Genomic DNA, 23,172 nt, shown 5'->3' with positions numbered 1-23,172 from the left:
CACAGACGCTCATAAATAAAGTATGCATTCATCCTTATTTCATCCCAACGCTGTATTCTTGTGGTGTGAATTTATCGTTTTCCAAAGACACTCTTGATATATGTACATTTTCGAAGAATTACATACATTGGGGGATGTTTTATGACTAACCAGAAATGTGAAGAAATATCCTAAAAATAGTATCAAATGGCTGTCGGAAGTCTTATGTGCCAAATGTGTCTGTATTTCTTATCCACCTCGTAAGCTTTATCTCATGGAGAAGAAAAGTTAAGAAGACATTCCGTGGATTCCATAAACACAAGAGCGTGTGTGCATTTTAACGAGCACACTTCAGTTCTTGTGATTGAAAACTTGATAAGCGAAAATCATCCTTAATTTGACTGGTGGAATCATTTGCACTTTAGAAAGCCAATTAGATTTATTGGCACATTTCAGTCAAATCTTCACGAAAATTTGATTTGTTGATTTTCTACACAGAAAATACGGATCGAAATCCATAATTTCACTCTTTTAATCTTAATCAGGACAAAAATCATGTTAATACAATATCAATGAATAAAAGAACAACTCATTTGAGCTGAAAGAGTAAAAATCAATGATAAGACAGGGTTATGAATATAAATAAAAATTCATCCTTTATGGTAATAAGAGAGCGAAGCATTTGAGGAATTATTAATTCAATTACATCTTTGAATTGAATCATGAGTGGGTTGATATTCAGGATTAAAACAAGAAAATCAATATCCCAGGGTTGAAGAAAGAGTTCAGAGACATCGAGTGAATTTACAGGTATTAGAGCACAAGAACTTGAGACGAGACGCATAAATCTGAAGCAAATCTCGAGCCAACAATCTTATTTGCCATTTTCAAGGTGTTGATTTATAAAATTGACCGACTTATGTACAGATTTTGCAATTTCTTTCTTCGCCTCAACCTCGAAATGTGGGTGCAGAAGTGCCTCAAGTGAGAGTGGCAAATCTCATCAGCAGCTGGTGATGTCTCGGCGCAAAGCTCTGCAGACGCGCTGAAGAGGTTGAGCAACTCGTGAATCATGCTCCAGACTGGACCAGTGGGATTTTCCTAATCTCGCCCATTCGGAGAAAGGTATGATGGCTCTTCGCTTTGCGTACATCTACGAATTGCTGGCGTGTCGAGTGCGTCGCGACAATGTGTGCCTATTTCACCTTTGGCCGCCCAATTTGTGGGTGGGTGTGGCGTTCAGAAGATGGTGTGATGAAATAACACGCTATAAAATTAATTTTTGGGTGATTTGCCTCTGAATTTATGGGTGTTCCGCACGACAAATAAATTCACCGAGTGTGTCATATGTGATTCTGTGGGAAATTAAGACGCCTTTTACGACGCCTGTGTCTCAGATGTAATCCGAATGTGGCTGAAGACACACGGTGGCACCCTTGATCCGCCGCCACTGCGAGAGATGCACAATAAAGGGCGAATGAGGGAGGAATTAAATATTTTAGTGTGTTTGTGGGAGCGCCTCGGCCGTTTTGCGGCGCAGAGAGACTCCTTGTTTATGATCCCCGGAGATCTCGAGAGCCATTCTATCAAAATTGAATATATCAGGCTTCATGACACATTCGAGAGGATACGACGCAAGACACTCTCAGGCTGAGATGGTAGAAGTCAAGCCATTAGGCGGAATAGAGATGTGCGTTGAGTGTGGAAAATGGAGAAGGTCAAAATTAAGAGATTGCTATCAAAAGTAATGGAGTTGTGTTTGATTATTGAATTTTTTCTCCCCACCGGAGGACTCACATGTCGAGGATATGTGTGCGCCAAACCTTTGGCGAGAGATGGCGAGGCGACCACTTTTACACTCAATTGAATATTTGCCCGGCAACTTTTCCCCACTTCTTCCACTTGAGCGCGCCAAAGCTCACAAGGATGAGAAGGACATCGGCCATGTGTGGATAAGAGGAGAGGAGAGCACAGTGTGCTTGATCCCAAATCCCGCCTGAGTGAATGGGTCAAGAATATTGAAGAGATTCCATGTCATTTTTCTCACTGTCGCATTTTTGAAATTTCATTAAACTTCACAAATTGAATTCTTTTCCTCGCGCGCGTCAAATGGCAAAAGTATGATTTTTGCACTGTTTTGAAGTCGTAAAAGTCCGCACAAAGTGTCCAATTGTTCGTCTTGGGTGCTAGACAACCTCAATTTCAAATCAAATAAGTGTACAAGTACAGCGAAATGAGGAAAGCTCTGAATATGTTTCAACCCTCATGTTCATCACCATCGCAAAACTTTTCCGTCCAACATTGCGAAGTCATGCTGTGAGACAAATTGGAAAATAGAAGTTTCAGCGGACTTATTGTGGTCAATGTTGGTTCAAAATGTGGCTCAAATCATGAGGGATTAACTTTAGAATTCTCAAAGTCTTCCTATTCGAAGGGGTTTCAATGCAATCAATTCTATATTTTCCTTCTCAGCTCCAGTTGAGCTTTGAGAGCTTTTGTGCAGTTTATGCAACTGAGGAAAAGAGATTTCCACTGAAATCTGTCACATTGCTTCAATATTTGCTTAAATTACCTGCTCTGTGAATTCAAGTATGCCAGAATTCACAATTCGCTCAAATTGAGTGTTTGCCATTTGCTCGCTTCCCTCAATTGAGTTTCAAGGGTGTGTTAAGTTTCGATATGATAATGCGAAAATGTCTTTATTCACTGACTTTTTCCCATCACAGTTTTTCATTTAAAATTCATTCTAGTTTATTTTAGTCTTTGTTCCTGAAAGAAACCCATAAATTCACTCATATGTTGTGATATTTTCGTCCAATTACTAACATGACAAATTCTACGTCCATTCACGTGTATTACAATTTCGCATTTGCCCGAGGTGAGTTTCTTCCATCGACTCGTAAATTCGTTCATCCAAGGCCTGTGATTATTATGTCGTTTGTTATCCTTACGTCGGACATTATTCTGGCTACTGTGGAAGGATATTTGGGTGGAGAAGTAGAAACAATAATTGCCAATAACAAGATAATGGGCAAAAGAAGAGGTTCTGTGATTTTAAAAATTGTTCATTAATAAGCTATTTAATCTGAGTAAAGTAATTGATCCAATTGATGAAATGTTTCATACATCTTCCATGGAATTGGATGCCATTTGCGAGTCTCTGGGATTATTCAAGGATCCTTCCAACCATAAAGTGTTGGCTGAGTGGCAGAGGACGAATTTATAATGGACTTTAAATGAGCTTAGTTAATGAGGGATTCAATGAAATTCAATTTATTGCAGAATTCTTAAATTTCACGACATTACATAAAACAAGACGTAGGCAATAAATGCGAATGCATTGGAAGTGACAGACGTTGAAGAGGATAGACGAGTCTGTGTCCTTTCCAGGCCTCTTGACTTCCCTACAAATCATCGTTAGGCACTCTCCCAACAAAGTGCCGTGAACTTTGAACGTGCTGAAGTTCGCAGACAGGATGTTAAAATGAATTAAATGTGAGAATGTAATTAATTAGGTCATTCGCAACACCGATATAACGCCAAAGTGTTCAAAATTTCCACTCTCACATTGCAAATTAACTTACAATTATTTGTTGATGCTCTTCATTAGCCACTCACAGTGCTTGCATATTAAATTTCGCAAACTGCCGCCGCTTCGGTGTAGAATATCAACAGAAAGTTGGAAAATTGCATCTTCATGCAGTGTTTCAGCAAAGGCTTTCGGCAAACTCGTGTAATGCGAATGCCAAGATTGAGCAGCAGATGTTACACTATAAATAACTGAGGATATTAAAGTTTTTTTCTTATCCAAATTTATTACTTAAGCTTATATAGTCAGACCAGAAAAGGAGCCTAAGATGTGGGGTGTCTTTATTGAAAAGTCTTGGAAATTGTGAAGAAATTGCACTAGTTTTTACTCCATGCAATTCTCTGTATTAAGTTTTCCTTTTGCGATAAGTTTTCTCGATGCTCTCTTGCATTTGTTCTGAGAAATGGAGCCAGAAGTTTCTGATTCTCAATGACATTTCCTCCAGTCAACAGACTAACAATGTAGCTCGTTAAAAGATTGCATAGCATCCCAATGAGGCCAAAATATACAAAAGGAATCTTAAACAGCCAAATTACATCATCAGAAGCTTCAGATATTACTTTCTCATTAGCAATTATTGTTGAATTACTGAATTGCAGGGCGTCTTTTTGCGATGAACAGCCATCAGTCGAGAGTGGAAGTGTCGGTTCAGGTTTGTTTGCCATACCGCCAATAATGAGGACTGTAAGGACAATTCCACCGACGCACGCACCTGTTTGAGCTCCCTGAGAACACAGAGGAACATTAGATTCTTACAATTTGCTCAATAGATAAATTACCTTTCCGTTAACTTTGGGCAAAAGAACGCCGGCCACGAAGAAGCCAAATATTGTACTCGTTGACAAAGTCATGGTTTGATTTGTTATCTTGTAAATCATTCCCATTTTCTGTACAACAGTCACCATCAACACTTGAACAGCGCCTAGAATCAGCACAATTGCCTTCAAAATTTTCTTGGCTGTTCTCTCCTCAATATTGGCAAAGCGATAGCTCAAGAAGTCTTCATAAATAGTTCCTCCCAAAGCATTTAGATAAGATGATGTTGTGGAGAGACTTGCAGCGAAAATGCCTGCTATGAAAATGCCATTGAATCCTGTGAATATTGAAGCTTTCTCCTGAATAAAGTGTGGAAGGATTTGGTCAAGCTTCTGAATGATGCCTTGAGTGAAAGGATCGCAAGTTTCGTAAGAAGCATACATGATGACACCAATGAATTGGGCCATGAAAATGAAGCATCCGAAAGCAATGACGACGATCCAGGAGGCGATTTTGACTTTCTTCAAGCTCGACAAGGCGAGAAATCGCTGAAGACAGGTTTGATTGAGTCCAAATTGATATATATTTATGAGAGAAGAGTTTACGTATGCCCAGATGACGGTTCTGCTGCCAAAGTCACTGAAACTAGAACACATTTCCATCACACTTGCAGTCCTTAATTAACTGAGCGTAATTGCATACTTTATCCAGTTGAGTCTTTCGCCTCGCTCAGCTGCGTCCCAAATATTCTCGAATCCTCCGACAGAAATGGCGCCAACAGTCGCCACAATGATGGTGGAAACTACCATGAGGATCAGCTGCAGAACGTCTGTCCAGACCACGGCTTTGAAGCCTCCGACTGCCGTGTAGGAGGCACAAAGGATGGACAGAGCAATCACAGTTGCGTAAATATTAACTCCTGTGACTTTGTTGAACACCAAGGCCGGAACGTACACGGTAACTGGCAAGTACACTAATCCTGCCACTGTGTAAACCCCGCTCGCAAACACTCGCACACTTCGGCTGAATCGCATTTCCAAATACTCAAAACTCGACGCCACTTTCAGTTCATACAGCACGGGAATGAAGACGTGCAGGAAAACCGTGTTCGACACCAGAAGCGTCACACTCAGCATCCAAGTGTGAATTCCATGGGCATAAGCCTCCGCCGAGAGGCCCACGATTGTCATTCCGGATGTGACGGTGGCCACAAGTGAGCATGTAACAGGAAGCAAGCCCATATCTCTGCCGCCGAGGAGGTAATCATCCTTCGTGCTGGCGCTCTTCCGTGATTTGGCGCCATGGTAGAATCCAATCACGGCGGAGAAGAAGAGCACAAAAGCGAAGCAAATGTAGTCGATTATTGAGAATTGTCCACGATCCACAACATCCATTATTGACTTGTTCCTGAACTTCACGAAGCGCAGAGAAGAATTGTACTGAAACCGATTCAGGAGAACCTGTGAAATTTAAAAGTGTCGCAGATGCCAATTACCTTTCGCGACATGCTAAAATCATTCTGCTTTTTATTACTGAAAAACTTTTTTTTGTTATTGTGAAAAGCCAGACATTGAAAATACGTGACAATGTAGGAAAAAAAAGCTCCTCTAGACGCTAATTGATTTTAAATTGATAAATAATTGGTGATTTATATTATATACATAATTAAATTTTGTTTGAGTGAAAATTGAAATTTTGCCATCAATTACAAAAGAGCAGCATAAATGTGCAAAGTTGAGCAATAAAGAGAATTAAAATTGTGCACGTGCAAAATGTCATTTAACTGCTGGAAAAGATTAAAATTTGCTATCAATTACAGAAAAGCAGCACGAATTTCGAGGTGGAGCAGTAAAAAATAAAATATGCACAATGTCATACAACTGAGTAAATAATGTATAGACATTTCTGATGAATGAGGAACGACAAACAGTCTTCTCGATGAAAGAAGTGACAAATCTAGAATAGATATAGCGTCATACATTTGCAGAGTGGAGTCATGTTTACCGGATTTATCAGGTCAAGGAAATGAATACAATTCTTTGACAAAGCAGTGCTAAAATCAAGAATTACAGATAACAGGTTTTTTTCCCTCCCCCAAAGGAAAATAACATCTGCAATTGCGTTATGATCGAAGTTCATGATGAAAATTCCACTAAAATGTTTGGCACGAAATCTGTTCTCTAGTCATCATCATTTAATTTCACTCCACTAGCTTTTACTGATGTTGACATCTTTGATATTGATTTTGTAAATATTATGACTTTATAAAAATGAATCGTCATAAGAGATTTGCGCATTTTCTGATTTACATATCAACAAATATACATTAATTTTATTTAACTAGCACGAAGGGGAAAATTACTAGCAATTTCAGATCATTAAAAAAGTAAAATATTTTATTGTTTTTTGAGTTTTTAAATATTTAATAATAATAATAATAATAATATAATAAATTATAGTGGTTTATAGATTTTTCAAGGGTGTTTAAACCCCTTAATTTGCCGAAAACATTCAATTTTCTGATTTTTTTTTATAAAATTTGGATTATTTCATTTTTTCTATACAAAGTAAGAATCAATATTTAAATATTTGATTAATAATCCCTCAAAAATCGTCTAGTGACTTTCCCCTTGAGTAAGCACTAAGTGACTAATAGATCATTATTTTTTATTAGTGCAAATGTCACAAGAAAGATAATCGTGATTTAGGTATTTGTGCGGAAAATGTGTTCCAAATCACGATAGAATTTATCTTTCCCAGCATTTTAACCGCTGTATCATCCATTTTTGTACCTGCGTTTCGAATTATTTTTCACACATTTGGGCATTAGGGCCGGAAAATAGGGTAGGAAAGTCAATATTTCCGCATACACACAATTTCATGTCATTGCCCACGTTGTAGGTTAAAATGCCCAACAGATACCCTAATAAAATATCAGATACAGACAATGCTTACGTGAACTGTAACGAAATAAAGAGACCAAAAGTCCCCTTTTTACTACTGCTGGCTAAGGATGAAAATGTTCTGGGAAAATACGGCAGTATTCCTATGTGATTTCTATACATCTCTCGGGAATATCTGAATGGCTTTCACATGCACGGAAAAAATGCCCAGCAGCGCAGTTTGTCGTTTTCAGGCATTTACACAGGGATTTCCTCTGTCTCCGCTCTCTTTCTGCCCCCTTTTTCCAGCCACTGAAGACAAATAATATACAAAATAATAAATAATTCCACATGTTATGGTGTAGATTTGGCCAGAATCCTATTCTTGCACACACAATCCATAACTCGCAACACTACACAAATGTGTGTTGCTTCGTGGGTGGAATTGAGGGGGGTGGAAAAGGGGGGTGACTTGGTGGCATAAAGTTGAGGCAAGAAGGTGGTCTTGATACAGTAATTTATTCTTACATCACACAATCCACACAAAGTTAAATCTCCTGAGGAAGGAATCCCTTCTGCACAGCGTGCAGATGAAACACACAAGTTTTTCCTCGCAATGTTTGTTTTATTTTACTGAACCAACGACGAATTGGACGAAGTGCGGAGGAGTTGAAATTCAATGGATACATCAGAGAGACATTTCGGGAGAGAATTCAAAGTGCCATCAGAAATTCCTTTTATTTGTTTATAACCGTTGGGACAGAAATCAATAAGTGGTGTCATCGACGCCACTCTTGACAACCCTCTAGACGAGCCCTCTCGCTCTTTCGACAGACACATCTCGACATATTTTGAAGAAGGGCGCGCACACTTGACTCCTGAAACACACACAATATAAATGATTTCATCATCCTTCACTCTGAATTTTAATTATTATCATGTCACAGCCAATAAATAGGACGTCCCTTCAGCAACACATTCCGGGCAAATATTGAATTCCATTCGCGATATCAAGAGCAGATTTTGGGGGCGAAAGGCATGAGAAAAAATGTGGTGTCTCGTGAGGCCACCAATAAAATTTTCATTCTCCTCATCTCATCATCATTATTATCCAATAATCTGCCAACACAAAAGTGTGTGGACTGATGATTTTTGAGACATGGCGGGGAGTCAAATTAAAATTGTGGATTATTTAAATTTTGGCCAAATGTGCGAGCAAATTTATTTAAATTAAAAACCAGTGTAAAAAGCTCCTCTCAACCGCATGTTTGTCTCTCGTATTTGTGCTTGTTTAAATACACTTTTCTGTCTAATGAAAGACTCCGCCGAGGAAAGTCTCGTCTCATTATTTTTTCTCGCCTTCATCTCAACAAGAAAATGAAGCGTGCAACGCGCTCTCTTCGCCATCAACTTGTGCCGCAGCACTTGATACACAGCCCAGAGCCAGACATTTTTCATTCATTTTCATATGCACATAAACTTTATTTGCACACTTATTCTTCGGCTGGGATAATTAATTCGACTTCCACAGCATCAGCAATTTGCTCAAGACATAACACATGTCTACACTTGTGCTCGAGTGCTCGTCACTTGGTCATTGAGATAGTTTTATGTATTTTTCTTGCTGTAGATGGTCAGCCAGGCTTGAATTTCCATTTCATGTTTGCTGAATTTATTGTCTCAATTTATGCTGCAAGACTGCAAAGCAGAAAAAATGTGTATTAGAGATGTTAATTCATGAAAGAAAACGTGATGAACAAGCCATTGTTAATTAAGATTTATTTATCTCCAACACAATGACTTCAATAGTAAACGATTATGGAAAGCATAATGTCAACATTTGTCCACAAAGTCAAATGAAAAGATCATGTTTAATCTAATTTGTCTCACGAGCGTCATAGAATTTTTTATAATTTCTAAGTAAATTCTGTAAATTGCGAGGAAACGGCTAATTGATCTTTAATAAATACTTTTCATACGAGTTCTTATTCTGAATAGATTATTTAAAAATGCTTAACTCAGTGCGACACGTGACATTGATTACACATTTATTAATGATTGATTGATATATTATGGAAACTCGTATTTAAAATAGGAGTTCTTGTGCGATTTTCATGCACTTCTTGATGTCAATAATTGGGAAAAATAATTTCATTAAACCCGTTTGCTAATGACTTTTATGACTTTGCGAGGACGATTTTCAATTCTCAATGCACCTGAACAACCTCAGGAAATTTTTAGTTGTTTTTAGAGAAGAAAGAAGCATAGCGAATTATGATAAATTTTAATCTAAACACTCACCTTGATATCTCTCAAGACACATTATTTTCACTTCTCAATAATGAGTTGTTTTCATTAGTTGAAAAATTGATTAGATAAGGTGGGAATATTATTCCTTGAATATATTTCAAAGATTTGCAGCAACGTGAAGGTAAATATAAATCCGACAGACAAGAATACATAAAAATTCCTTTCGAATTTTTGTCCAAGAAAAAAAGTTAAATCACGTTCCATGGTGAAAAGAACTTATTGATTTCTTATTCAATTCAACTCACTGTGAAAGACTTCTCACAATATTTATATTATACCCGAGACTTCTTAATCAATTTCCTCTGATAGTCTTTTTTCTGTGCAAACCTGAGCCTTTTTTATTTATCCCTCTGATGGTGTGCAGTGTTGTGTTAGGCTGTGAAGAAGAACTTTCCCGTTCATAGGCAATTTCCTTGGCAGAACCCTTTTTTGCACGCATCCCAGTGACTCTGGAATACACGCACTGGTGTGATGAAGAAAAAGGGAAGGATTCGAGGAGCAGATTGTACCTTTTTCCGGGTGTCTTATCATGACAAACTCTGGACCAAATCATCCCATTCTCCCTTGGGAAAGAGGGAAAAACACACGCGAAGGGGGATTTTCATGCGACTATCACACAATGCAAATGAGACTGCGAATTATAACCGTGATGACATTCACAAGTGAAGGCCGGAGAGTGTTGGGAAAAAAAGGCAAAAAGAGTGTAGAGCTTTCATGGCAAAGTCAAAAGCAGATTTGCACCAATTGTGCCCTCGTGTTTGGTTCCATTTTCTGTGTGACACACGCGCGCTCTTCAACAACCAGAGAAACATTTGCGAAAAAGTGTGGGAAAAAGAGATAAATAGTTGGCCGTCTTCATGCTCAATTGTCTTTTATTTCTACAAAATAAATTCTCTCGTTTTATTTCACTTACAATGATAAAATGCAATTTATATGGAGAACTTATATGAGTAATCGTATAATTACATCACTCTTAAGTGGTAAAATCGTTGCAATTGTAAATGGACAAAGTAACATTAAACTTGAAGATGTGGGGTGGAGGGGGGAAAGGAATCAAGGCAAATGATATTCAAGACTCTCTTCTCGCTAAATCACTAATTGCTTCCTTGAGTCACTCTCTCACCCACCAGAAATTGACGAAGAAGAAATCAATGGCAGCCAGTATTTACATTATATATCCCTCTACTTTGCTGTTCCATAGCTTGTGGAGTGTCATCAAGTTAATTCGGATACAAGATTTCAGCTCTAATTGCTTCGTCAGATACAATGTATACAATACAATGAGAAAGTTCCGCTTTTCGCCCTAGTGGAGGCCGAAAGGGTCAAAATGTGAAGATTAATTGACTTATGGCGCAGCGATGACTGACTAGATTCTGGCCCTCATCATCACACAGACCGCCCCTCATGCGAGGAGCGCACGTCTCAAGATATCTTGTCATGTGTTTCGCCCTACGGGGACGCCGTGGCAATTCTGGATCGCACGGATGAGCGCTGGATGAGACTCGAGCGAATCTCACCCCGTGTCGATCCGCGCACAGATTTCCTCCTGCCACTCGAATTGGAGGCTCTCTTGAAGTGTTCAATCTGCTTATCAGCTTCATCAATTTTCCTGCACGGAAGAGAGAAGAGAGAAAGTCAAGTGTGAGAAAAACGGTCTCCAGAATGCTATTAAGCCCAGGGAAACTCACTTGCTGCAGCATGGGAAGTCCCAGATGCGTTGTCCTCTGCCGAACTCCTCGCCATCGGCGAGCGTCTGCGGCAGTTCATGATTGAGTGTCTCGGGAAGCAGGAGGGACAGCAGTCCCCCGAGGATGCCCACGATGCCGAGAACCACTAGGGGCAGAGACACTGTGATGTTGCTCAGGTACACGACGAACGGCGCCACGATGCTCGCGACGTAGCCCATGATGTGGATGAAAGCGATGCCTTGAGCGCGCACCACCGTGGGCAGAAGCTCAGCGGCATACTGAAGGCCGATGTTGTAGGAAATGTTCACAGCGAAGCGCCCGAGGATGGCCAGAGTGGCCGAATAGACGCCAATGGGCACCACAGTGGCCAGCAGACTGAACACTCCGCTGAACACCATCGTGCCGCACGCCAGCCACCGTCGACCCCAGCGATCCAGCGTCAGGGTCAGCAGAGTGTCGGCAGGGAATTCCGTGGCCGCGGCCACGGTGAATGTGAAGAAGATATCCAGTCCCAGCGAGCCCACATTCCGCACATGTCCGTCGAACACGAGCGAAATCGCCATCCAGATCAGCACCAGAACGATGGTGATCTTCCGCAGACGCGGCGTCCGGAAGAGATCCAACACCGAGTAGCTCTCAGTGTCTGTCTCCTCTTCGCGGATTTTGGCACAACTCTCCTGCAATGGCAAAGATTAGAAGCGTCACGATCGCAGTACAGAATCTGAATTCTAATAAGGCCGAATGCTATCTCCAACAATCGACAGTCTTCTTCTCAAGTGAGAATTGAGAGTGTTGTAAAAAAAAAAGATATCGAACAAATTAAGTATTTATGATGGGTGTTATAAAAGTACAATGTCATGGTTGCATATATGAATAGAAATGAGTCTCATGACGTGATTTAACATCATCTATTTTGGTCATTTTCCGACTATGTGCAAGAAGATTTCATTTGAAATTTAAATTAAACTTGTTATATTGGCTAATGGTTTACTATATATGTTATATAAACATCCAGGAAAATGCTGCATTTTCCTCATCAAAGTACTCGGCATAATTACCATATTTACTATTTATTATTATTATTATTATTTTTCCACTCAAATTTATTACCTGCGAATCGTTTGGGGAATTTTATGAATAAATGAATGTTCAATGAGGTAAAAGAATCTCAATTAAAATTTCGTGTTTAATGATAGAAAATCCATTATAGTAAAATCCAAAGAGATCATTTCAATCATAATACGGTTAAATAGCTTTTAATTGCCATAATAATATTAATGAATCATCCGCACAATATTTCAATTGGAAGATTGATAATGTTAATTGAAACCGAAGAAGCTTCCAGGCTTGATTAATTGACTTTGCATTCATACCTAGACAAAACATGTTTATGATGAATATAATGTTTGGCATTTTCTTGCGAACCCATAGCTTATGGCGTCGAATACTTAATTAACCTTCAGAAGCTCAATCATGAATTTCATGAACAAAAGTCAAAGAGGATTTTGCATTTCAATGAATGTAAGGAAATATTCTTGGAATTGAAGCTGCAGACTTACCGTGAAATCGTTGTATATTTGCGGTGGGACGTCAGTTCCGTTGATCTTCTCGAATTTTCTCAAAATCTTTATGGCTTTGTCAATCTTTCCCTGCGACACCAACCACCTGCGAAGACAGAGAGAGAGAGGGAGAGAAAGAGAGGTTGAGTATCGTGTCTTGGCATCTGGGCACGTGGATGTGGAGTGAAGGGGAAGGTCAGACCTTGCTGATTCCGGAACGATAAGTGGCGTCAGAATGGCAAGACCAAGTGGAGCCGAAGTTACAATTGTGAACATCTTCCAGTCCGCCAGGTAGTAAGCAATCCAGGGCAGTGAGCACGATCCAATGGTGAAGAATATGGCAATGGACATGTTGGCCACAAAAGTTCGCCACTTTGGCCCCACGTACTCCAGCACTGCAAGAGAGGAAAAGTCACCTGAGTCTTTGTGGACACAAAATCTCAATGACCACGAAATCCAATTTCATGGGCATTTTCTCAACTCCGCGCCACAGACACATCAAATGTCTATCTCAAGATCTTGCTCATTTTGTAAACATTTGCCATTACCATTGGATTTTGTTGCGGTAGTCGATAAAAATTGGCGCATTTCTAAGGTGACTATGCTATGCAAAGTGTGCAGGAAGTCTAAGTTAATCAGGAGATAAATGATATCTGCATAAATCCAAACATATTACCGCCGTCGCACTGCAATTTCAACAATGCCATTCACCCAAAATAGCTTCTGGTTTTTCGTCACTCTTTTTACCAACTAAATTGCCATATAATTGCACACTCCAAATCGACGGGTGAATGGAAGACTGTGAAAAGTCGTTTTAAATTTTTCCAGCTTCGAATGAAAAGTTGATAATCAAATGAAAAAGAATAAGAAATCATAAATCACTTATAATATAGTTATAATTTTGGATTTTTGGGATTTTTCTACGATGTTTGTTGAATTTTAAGTGTGAACTTTGAAAAGAAGTACAAATAAAGTATGAGAAATTGATTTAATAGACTTTGGAAGCTAATATTTTCAGTTTATCGTTCAATTCGCAATATTTCAGTTAAAATTTCTAATAAATACCAAAGAAATTAACTGAAACATTTATAAAATAATTTTTATAGAGCAATAAAAACACTTTAATGAACGATTAGAAGCCGTTTGAGGCAATTTCGGTATATTTCGCGGCGATTTTAACGCTAAATTTTCAACTTCCTCTCCTGAAAAATTGCTATTTTTTGACTTTGAATAGTTTCCAGTTCAACCGTCGAAGTAGTTTTGAATACGATGCCAAAAAGTACACAAAAGAGTGTGTAATGAACATGAAAATTGCAATATATGTCATTGTTGTGTGTATTTTTTACCCAAACATAGCCCTAGGATGCTGTATAATGTTTGCTGTGGAAGAAGATAGAGGGTTTTTTTTTGGGTATTTTTGTGCGTGCGTTTGTTGGTTTTTTCGATGCTTGCACAAACGCTGTGCGTTTGTGTCGCAATTATTCACCAAATGGAATCATTAAACCCAATTTACCCGCACAGGGTACTGACTCTGAGAGTGTAAAAAAAGAATAACATTGCAACATTTCGGATATTTCACAACGCACTCGAATGATGGTTTGCCATGTGTGTTTCTATTCTGTTCGCATGGGCCCCTAAAGTTCCTCAAGGATCCGACTTAAAGTCGTGCATTTTTGTTTTCACAAGTCCAACCGGATTTCCTTATGACTTCTCCAAATCCATTCCTTAGTGTATTATAGTTTTTTTTTCTTCTTCTATATGAAGGCACACATTAATGTATTACATTAGAAATGAATTATTGAGTATAAATAACTTTGTCTCGGTCGATGAGTTTGTATTGTGTTGAGAGATTAGTTGCGGATCGACCAATAGTTGTGCCTTCACAAGTTGCAATTAAGCTCTCATGATGTCGTGAATGTCTCTGCAAGTTCGCTGCCAATCACTCCCCATCAATGCGAACACCCTGAATTGAATGCGAGAGAGACAAAAGGGAGACACGGAGGAAAGACAGCACGAAACGTGCGCCTTATGATCAAGTCTGTGAACTCCGTGTAATTGTGGTTTTCACAAAATCTCAACAAAATTACTTTAATTGAAAGGGGTAACCTTGTGCAGTGAATTTGCGGATTTGATTTATTCTACGATTAACAATTTTGTGGTCGATTGGTCCACACACACACACACGCTGGCCAGCGCAATATAATGTTTTATTCGATAATATTTCGTGAGGGTTTCCAATTCTTGGCCATAGTCAAGGTTGGAAAATTCTCAGTACGCCAAAGAACCTTTCCCATTGTCAACAATCTGTATGGAGTGTATTTACACAACTACCGGCTTGGCACTGAGCGGCCTTTAATCCTATCAGAGATGTTGGGGGACAAAAAAAAAGCTCCCGATCAATCAATAGAATTGACACAGATGAAAGGTATTTTTTGTGGACGCATAAAAAGTCTCTCGTGCTGCTCAATTACAATCGGCGGCCTCATTAACGAATTAAGGCTCCCAATTAGAGCATCGCAGAGATTGAGAAAATGAATTTTCACATATGTGAGAATTTGTGTCAAGTAAACGTGTTTGTCAGGTGTTGACAATATTTATCCATCACTCACCGAGAATGTACATCATGGTGAAGCAGTTGTCGAAGGCGAAGCCCACGAGAAAGCGACACAGGCTGAACTCCCAGAAGCTCCTCACGTACGCCGTGGCGACGCCAGCGAAGAAGCCCATCAGGTTGCATCCCACCAGAGCCGGAATCCTCCCGAAGCGATCGGCAATCCAGCCGAAGATCAGGCCGCCCGCAATGGCACCCAGGAAGAATATCGACTGCGCGATGGTCGGCAGGGCGGCATTCTCGCACACCCAATCGAACTGTGTACGAGAACAGGAAGTGGAGTTTAGCAATGAAGAAAAGAGGCGGTGAGTGGGCCGCATTTGGCTCATTTGGCTGTCTGAGCGGATTTTCCTCATTTCGGCGCGCAATCAGAGATTGCCCATGAGTCACACGACGAGAATCTCACCTGCGTCGCTACAGTTTCGTACGGAATATCCGTGAAGTTATATTCCCAACCATGACGACAGGAAGTGACTGGCCAGCTGGGGTCGGGCTCTGTGATTCCCGACTCGATGATTTCCGTGTAGTTCACATCGTACATCAGGCACTTGCTGTACGCGAAGCCGCCGTCATCGGCATTCACTTTTGGCACAGACAGTCGCAATCTGCAAAGAAAAGCACAAGAAGAAGTTTAAAAAATGGTCAAAACTTCCCCGCTCTTCGCTAAGTGATGGAAAATCATATTTGTTTGTCGATCAATTTATGCAAATGAACCGATCATGAGTAGATTTGTGGAGAAGAAAACCTGTTAATTTATTATTATGCCTGAGAATCAACCACGGAATTACTCATCACGCTTAAAAGTGAATCTGCAAATTGTGAAAGAAATTTGATGTGCTTGAAAGCATCATTTATCAAAATACTAGTACAAAAAGGAGATTTTGCACGATTGCTTAATGCAATTGGACTCTTGCTGTGAATTCTCTGGTTTCGTAAATTGACTCATTTTCGACTCTTATTATTACTTTGCCACAAACAACAACAATAAACACTCCAGTATTAATCATCTCAAATTTCTTACGAATCCCATATGTGAAAAATTCCCTGATTTTCACAAAAAGAACCCGCGAAATCTTCCATGTTGACACAATCAACCACCAATTCCACTCTCTGCAATTTACATTTTCATCATTTGTTGAGACATTCTTCGCTTGAGCATCCATCAAAAGTTAAATACACGAAAAATTGAGGTTTACATATTTTATGTCTCATACTTTTTCGGTCTTTTAATTTTATACGCGAAACAGCAACGGGGCAAGGTGAGGTGATTTTGCTTCTTTTTCTCTTCTCTCTTCTCTGTTCAACTAGGTACAAGGTTGTGCACAAAATACTAATAATCGAAATGTTTGCGGCGAAAAAAAAATTAATATTAAAATGGTTTACATTCTCACATATTAATTATGTTATTTAGATTGACCACTAATTAGAGTAGTGCGATTAAAAGTCAATAACGGGGTCAATCATGATCATAACTTACGGACTTCTTCATGTCACACCATTAATGTCTTCATAAATAAGGATCGCGTGATTTACGGCTTCGCGTCCAGCCGAAATTCCCCGCGTGGAGCGTCATTGATGGGAATCACTCGTCATCACATTGCGTCTCCACCTGCGCGGTGTTTTGGAGTCTCTGATGACGCTGTGCGCGCTGTATTGACAATGGCACGAGCCAGTTGAGATGAGGTGTTTGTCTTATAATCTCGTGAGCGGAATTGAAAGTCAATATTCGACGCTGAGAGCTTTGTTTGTGCCAAACCACGCGGTAATTCCCTTGATTAATTGATTCGTGTCACAGCAAATTAGTTCTCCACTCGTGCGATGTCACAAACGATTGCTGGACATCGTAAAGTCCGCAAGCAGCTGTCGCGGTTCTTCTGCGGCACATTTTCTTCTGCACCATCGCAATTGATCACAATTGATCACGTCCGTGGAGTGGGTGTGATTGTGGCTCACCTGCGGGAGTTCCCGCTCAGCCACAACCATGCCAATTGAAAAGTCAACAATCTGACGCAAAATGTGCAACATGTGGAAAGTTCAAGTCCTCTGAAGGTCGCTTGAAAACATCAACGCGCGATTTGGTGCTTCACACATTGGCGGACAACTATCATTATCCCCTTTGTACAATGCCGAGATATCAACTCAGTGGCACCGCAATAGAGTAATTACACAAAATGACAAGAGATCTCGTGGCAAAAAACGGCGGGAAAGATAGTGCACTGAAATCGTCTAAGGAGATTGACTGGTAGATTAAGCTTCAGTGCCCATTACAACTTCATTTACAGCCACAATCGCGTGAAGAAGTTGCACGGTTGTTCCACATCAAGGGGGAGATAATACAGTCAGAAGTGGTGTACAGCTCAGCAGAAGTATACTTAAGAAGTTAAAATATTAAGAAGCTGGATTGACAAAATTGTCCCAATCCTTGGGATTTCTTTTGATTTTTGCACAAAAATGGTCAAAAAAATACTTTTCTAGGTTATGTAACGAATGAAGAACAGATTTAATGAATAATTCGCATTCTAGCATATCAATTCTTATGTTCAAGTCCAAGAGATCGTTAATTATTGGCAGAATTAAGTATTTGCATGGTACGAAACACTGTAAATTGTATTGAACTCAAAAATAACCTCAAAAATAGTCATTAGAACTTGGAAAATGTTCATATAGAAAAAATTCTGCATGATTTTGAGTTCAAATCTGCACTAAACAGACTCCAAAGTGAATTTTTGAAGTTCTCTTGGTTATATTTTGAGGTTATGTTCGCAAAAGACGCCCTAAAAAGCGTTTTTAAATGAATTCTTGCAGAAATAACGGATGGAAACTTAAGAAAATCAATTTAATTTGGGAATCAATGTGGAAACAGTCTTAAAATTTCAGGTTCTAGAAGTGTCAGGTAAATTTGGAAGTGTTTTAAGGCATATTATCTCCCCCTTGTTCCATATGTCTCATGGAAAAACCCGCACAAGAGAAGAACTTCATCACCAGTCAAGTCACCAATTTTCCCGAGCAAAATTTTAAAGAGCAAATTTTGCTGGTTGGAATAATAAAATATAAACTTCTGATTCACTCTTCAATATATGATTTCAACTTGTGCAACAAACCTAATGGTTTTGTTGAAACGGGGAGGAAAAAATGGCAATAACAGTAATAAAGTGATTTTACGGTTCAGTACAATTCTGCACAAAAGCAGGTCAAGTTGATGACGTTTTTGTTGTTGTAAAATTATACTTTATCATCTTGGGTGCAAGATTGAGATGGAAACTGTGGGTTTTCCCCCTTACCTCGTGTCGAGATCCAAGTGCTTCAGCTCTGGCGCCAGACACCAGTGCTCCTCTGGCACGAGGGTGATGAAGATCTGCGAGAAGTACACGAAGGCGACGAAGAAGGCGAAGGGAATCATGCACAGGAAGAGGATCTTCTGGAACAGCCCGAACTCCCCGATGTGCGGAAGCAGGTCGTCAAAGTCGATGATCTTGACGCCTTTGTCTGGATCGGCCTTCAGCTGCTGCGGTGGACGCAAATCCAGCGCCGAGGACTTCTCGTCGCTCTCGAACACTCTGTTCACATATCCGCGCTCGCCCTGAGCTTGTCGCTCTGCGGTTTCCCTGTGATCCGCCGTGGACGCCGACGGAGCCTCCCGCAATCGATCACCGATCACGGGAATGCTCTCTTGTGGCTTTGGTGGCATACTTTGTGCTCTGTATGACTCTATTTCACTTTCACTTTCGCACACAAAATCGTTACACTGATTATGACTCTAATTATTCCAATTTTTATTCACTGATACCGCTTCAGATTTGTGTGATCACACTCTGGACGATCACTGTGTGCTTGTGCACTTGCTTGAATATGTGGTCAGTCTAGCGGAGGTTTTCTTTTTCTCTTTTTTTTCCAATTATATAGGTGCAGAAGAGAGATAATATATTGCAAGAGCTGCACAAAGAGAGAGAGATACTCTTGCAGCAATTCTATTCCTTCTCAGCAACAAGAAAAGAAACTCCGTTTGCCCTCTGGATCACGGGTGATCACGACTCGATGCTACACGCACTTGTTCACTACCGCTGCCCTTGGCAATTGTACGCACTCACGAGATCCTCTCTTGGGGGCTTGACTGCTCCGCACGGGTGGGCACACACCACACAATCCGAACGCTTAGCAGTGGCAACTGGGTAATGATCGCACTGCGATTATGTATTTATACGACAGGCCAATACTCCGAGTTTCCCCCAGAAGTTCTGCACGTTGCGGCTTTTTTGCTCGCGCGTTTTTTGAATAGGCGCCACTTCGGACACACACCACTCAGCGGATCCATCCAGCGCGCCCACCAATCCCACCCAAGACGCCACCCCAAGACACCGCGGAAGTCCACCGATCGCGCTAATTGATCAGCACGCGCTGCTGATTTCGCGAGAAGATCACCCGCATCGATATGCATATTTATAACTGATCCAATCGATTCTCGATTGTGGAAGTGAAGTTATGAAGCATAATTGAGATTTTTGACGGAATTCTCGTGCCAGTTTTTTGCCCTCTCATGATGATCATTGGTGTAGATTTTGAGGAAGTAATTCGGATAATTGCCAATTATTTCAGACTAATGCCTCACATTAGATTTTTGTGTCTGAGAGAGAGAAAAACACAGACAATTTGTCTGTATTTCCCTGATACAACTTTTGATATATGGATAACAATCTTAAGAACCCAGAGATCATTATAAAAAAGCTTTATGTGATTTATAGATTATAAATGTGTTTTAACCAACCATTAATTTGAATGTTGCTTTCAAAGTTGCACTCAGATTCTGAGTTATCTCTTCCAGTGTATTTAACTGTTATTATTGCAGAAACAAGGGCAGAAATGTAAGACAATCAGGGATTTTTTACTGTATTTCGCATTTTCTGTGGGATTAAATTAATTTTTGTCATTTCATCGTTGAATAGAACAACCAGATTTGTCGTCATGCAATGATAAAGCAGACCTTCAGCTGTACATTTGACAATAAGATGATGATCAGTGGATACTGAAAATCGACTCAAATTGTTGCCAATGAGGGAGATAACTAATTACTTTAATATGCAATAAGTATAATTTTCTCATGTGAGAAAATGATTAATGACTATTGCTTCAAATCTACATGGAAAAGCTGTCATTGTCAAGAATACTGGACTTGAATTGAATATCCTGTCAAGAAATGTTGGCTAAATAAGGAAACGCAGAGATAATTCATATTTTAATTAGAGATAAAATGAAATAAGAATGTTCTAAACTCATAATTATCCGCCTGTTTCATGCTAATGGCATTTCACACATTTCATACCACCCGAGAGAGGTCATTTAATCGCATAGATAGAGCAAATACCATTTTCACTCGCACCATTCATTTGCCAGAGTGGAATTTTAATTTCAACTCTGAATTCCCACGAATGACAGGAATGCCTGCGTGGGTGGCCGTCATGCATCTGGCCAGGAGAGACACACTCGCGAAGATGTGACACTGACATCTCTGGCCACAAGACACTAGCCATTCCCATGCAATTGGCGCGAGTGAAAGAGCGAGGTGTAACCTTACGAGGACATCACGTGTGTGCGCTCTTCAAGAACATATTCTCTGTGATTTTACAATTTGTCGCGTGTGCGCTGAAATGCCGCAGAAACATGCGACAAGGTGATAAATTGCTGTATATGATTTTATCTGTCATGCATCCATTCAATTAGTTCTTTGCCACATAAACATCATGGGAATTGTGGGTGATATTTCATCAATACATCTTCCCACATATATGAAAGTCGATGACAACAGGGTAATATCTCCGAGTCGTAAACCTTCATAGACTCACCGTGGGAGCTTTTAAGCTTCTCCCCTTATTCTCTATGCTCAGCATCTTCTCCCTCGGCTGTGATGATCCACCAGGGAGAGAATGTTGTGCGGAGAAGACAAAAAAGGAGCGAATTCTCGTACATCCATCTTCGATTCTTCTTCTTATCCTGCCTAAATTCCCTTCCAAGTCGCTGGGCGAAACTTATATACAGTAATTTCATGGTGGGGTGTTAAGTGGCTTTACTGCGTTTTTCTTTTGCGTGCGCCAAACTGTGCCGCGGATGGCGTATAAAAGAACGAAGACAGATCAACTTGGGAGATAATTTTTATTTATTTATATCGAATCTGATACGATGATTGATGATGTCTGAAATATATATATTTTTTTTATTTTTATTCACTCCTATTCCATCTCAACATTCCACGTTTTTATCGTTCCTACACACAATGCCACCCGGGGTGAACAAACAACGAACGGTGTGGCGCTGAGGGTGGGAAATCATTGGGAAAAACTTTTGATAAATGGTACACACACAATTGGGTCCAAATTAATTTGCTAATTTGCCCGATATATTGTGTACACGAAGGTGTGACACTATAAATTAAGCTGCGAGCATGGAAATGGGAAATAAATTGAATGAGATGGCGCGTGAATTGGGGTGGAAAATGTTCTCTTCAAGCATAGGCGGGCGCGCGCTTTTCTGCAACCAGAGAGAAATTCCGCAATAATTTACCGCACATATTTCCTCTTGTGCAAAATATTAAATAGTTCCTCGTCGAGTGGAAATTTTCCTCCAGCACATTTGTAACATTCTTTTGCGTGTCCTGAAACACTTAAATCACTCACACGGAAAGAGTCAATGATGGTCTTCTATATGGAATTTCAGTGTCTCTCACAATCCTCCGGGCTCTTTGCTCATTGAATCATCAAAATTATACGCAACCCACCACCAATGGCGATAAAAGTTCCGTGGATAGGCATAAAATGGCTTTTTCTCGTAAATCTTTTTATTTGGCTTCCTCTTATTGGATCCCAGACAATTTCTCAATTATTGTGTTTGGTACAAAAGCCTCAAGATTCCGTGATTCCTTTTATTGTGCCTCTGATGCTCGAGCTCTCACCGATTCGTGCGCCTTTTTTTTCCCACCACCCCCATTGTTATCCTTTTGTTTAGCAATTTATTTGTTGAATGAGATATGGAAATGGATGACACAAATATTTACATACATAGTACATAAAGTGCTGAGGAGTCAATGACATGGGAATTGAAGTGATTTATTTGTGTTAAAGCCACGATTTTCTGATGTAGACAAATTGATTTCATTACAGAGCGCTTCTCTATTGCGGGGAAATCATAAATTAGATTGCTCACATAGTGGGGATGGAAAGTGAGCTTCTTGCTATCACTGTGTCACCAGACGGTAAATGTATTTTAAATCGGAAAATCCTTACATGGCGCTCAAGTGTGTGTATTCTTTATTGCATGAGCCTGGGGATAATTCGTATTTTGAAGAGGGACTGAACCCTAAACTGACACATTTTTCTTCTTCAGCACGTTGGACTTGTGTACATGTAAACATAATAAAACAAATCAAATTCATTTCATTACTTGAGCATTGCAAAAATGTGTCTCAAATTTTTATCCGTCGCCATCCTCAATATATCCTTCAGAGGGAGAAAGAAACAGAGAGGAAAAAAAGCGAGAGGACGTGAACAGTGTTGAATTGAAGTGTTTGCCTACAAACACAAGATTCGTGATGTGAATAAACCCATTAGGATAATATTGTATGTAAGAAAGGGGAGGGTTAATGTTGGGAGAGCATTAAGGAATATTTAGGAGAAAGTACGACAATGGGAGAAGCTCCTCTTCTGGCTACTCTCTTGCCATCATCCAAAAGCAATCAGTGAGATGGAGTGGACCAAGAGGATCGACTACAGTAAGAAGATACCTACCTTGTTAATTCTTTCGCAGTAAAATC

The 23,172-nt window shown here is 39.9% G+C and overlaps 2 protein-coding genes across 2 annotated transcripts; both read right to left on the bottom strand.

Moving 5' to 3' along the window:
• Window positions 1-1,372: 1,372 nt before the first annotated feature.
• Window positions 1,373-5,718, bottom strand: LOC132257244 (sodium-coupled monocarboxylate transporter 1-like). The gene is made up of 4 exons (XM_059754083.1): window positions 5,027-5,718; window positions 4,348-4,969; window positions 4,105-4,293; window positions 1,373-1,429 (listed from the first exon to the last, which is right to left on the bottom strand). Exons 1-4 carry the CDS (start codon window positions 5,716-5,718, stop codon window positions 1,373-1,375), a joined length of 1,560 nt encoding a protein of 519 aa, XP_059610066.1.
• A 5,152-nt stretch (window positions 5,719-10,870) lies between these two features.
• LOC132257223 (organic cation transporter protein-like) lies at window positions 10,871-19,542 on the bottom strand. The gene is made up of 7 exons (XM_059754054.1): window positions 18,656-19,542; window positions 15,781-15,979; window positions 15,373-15,631; window positions 12,966-13,158; window positions 12,764-12,869; window positions 11,205-11,881; window positions 10,871-11,125 (listed from the first exon to the last, which is right to left on the bottom strand). The coding sequence occupies exons 1-7, from the start codon at window positions 19,060-19,062 to the stop codon at window positions 10,966-10,968; spliced, it is 2,001 nt and encodes a 666-aa protein (XP_059610037.1). The 5' UTR covers window positions 19,063-19,542; the 3' UTR covers window positions 10,871-10,965.
• Between the last annotated feature and the right edge of the window lie 3,630 nt (window positions 19,543-23,172).

This window comes from Phlebotomus argentipes, unplaced genomic scaffold (assembly GCF_947086385.1).
Source record: "Phlebotomus argentipes unplaced genomic scaffold, Phlebotomus argentipes genome assembly contig_42, whole genome shotgun sequence".
In the NCBI taxonomy this organism is placed as follows: domain Eukaryota; kingdom Metazoa; phylum Arthropoda; class Insecta; order Diptera; family Psychodidae; genus Phlebotomus; species Phlebotomus argentipes.
The sequence above is the reverse complement of the archived record's forward strand: the minus strand, read 5'-3'. Positions and strand labels throughout refer to the sequence as shown.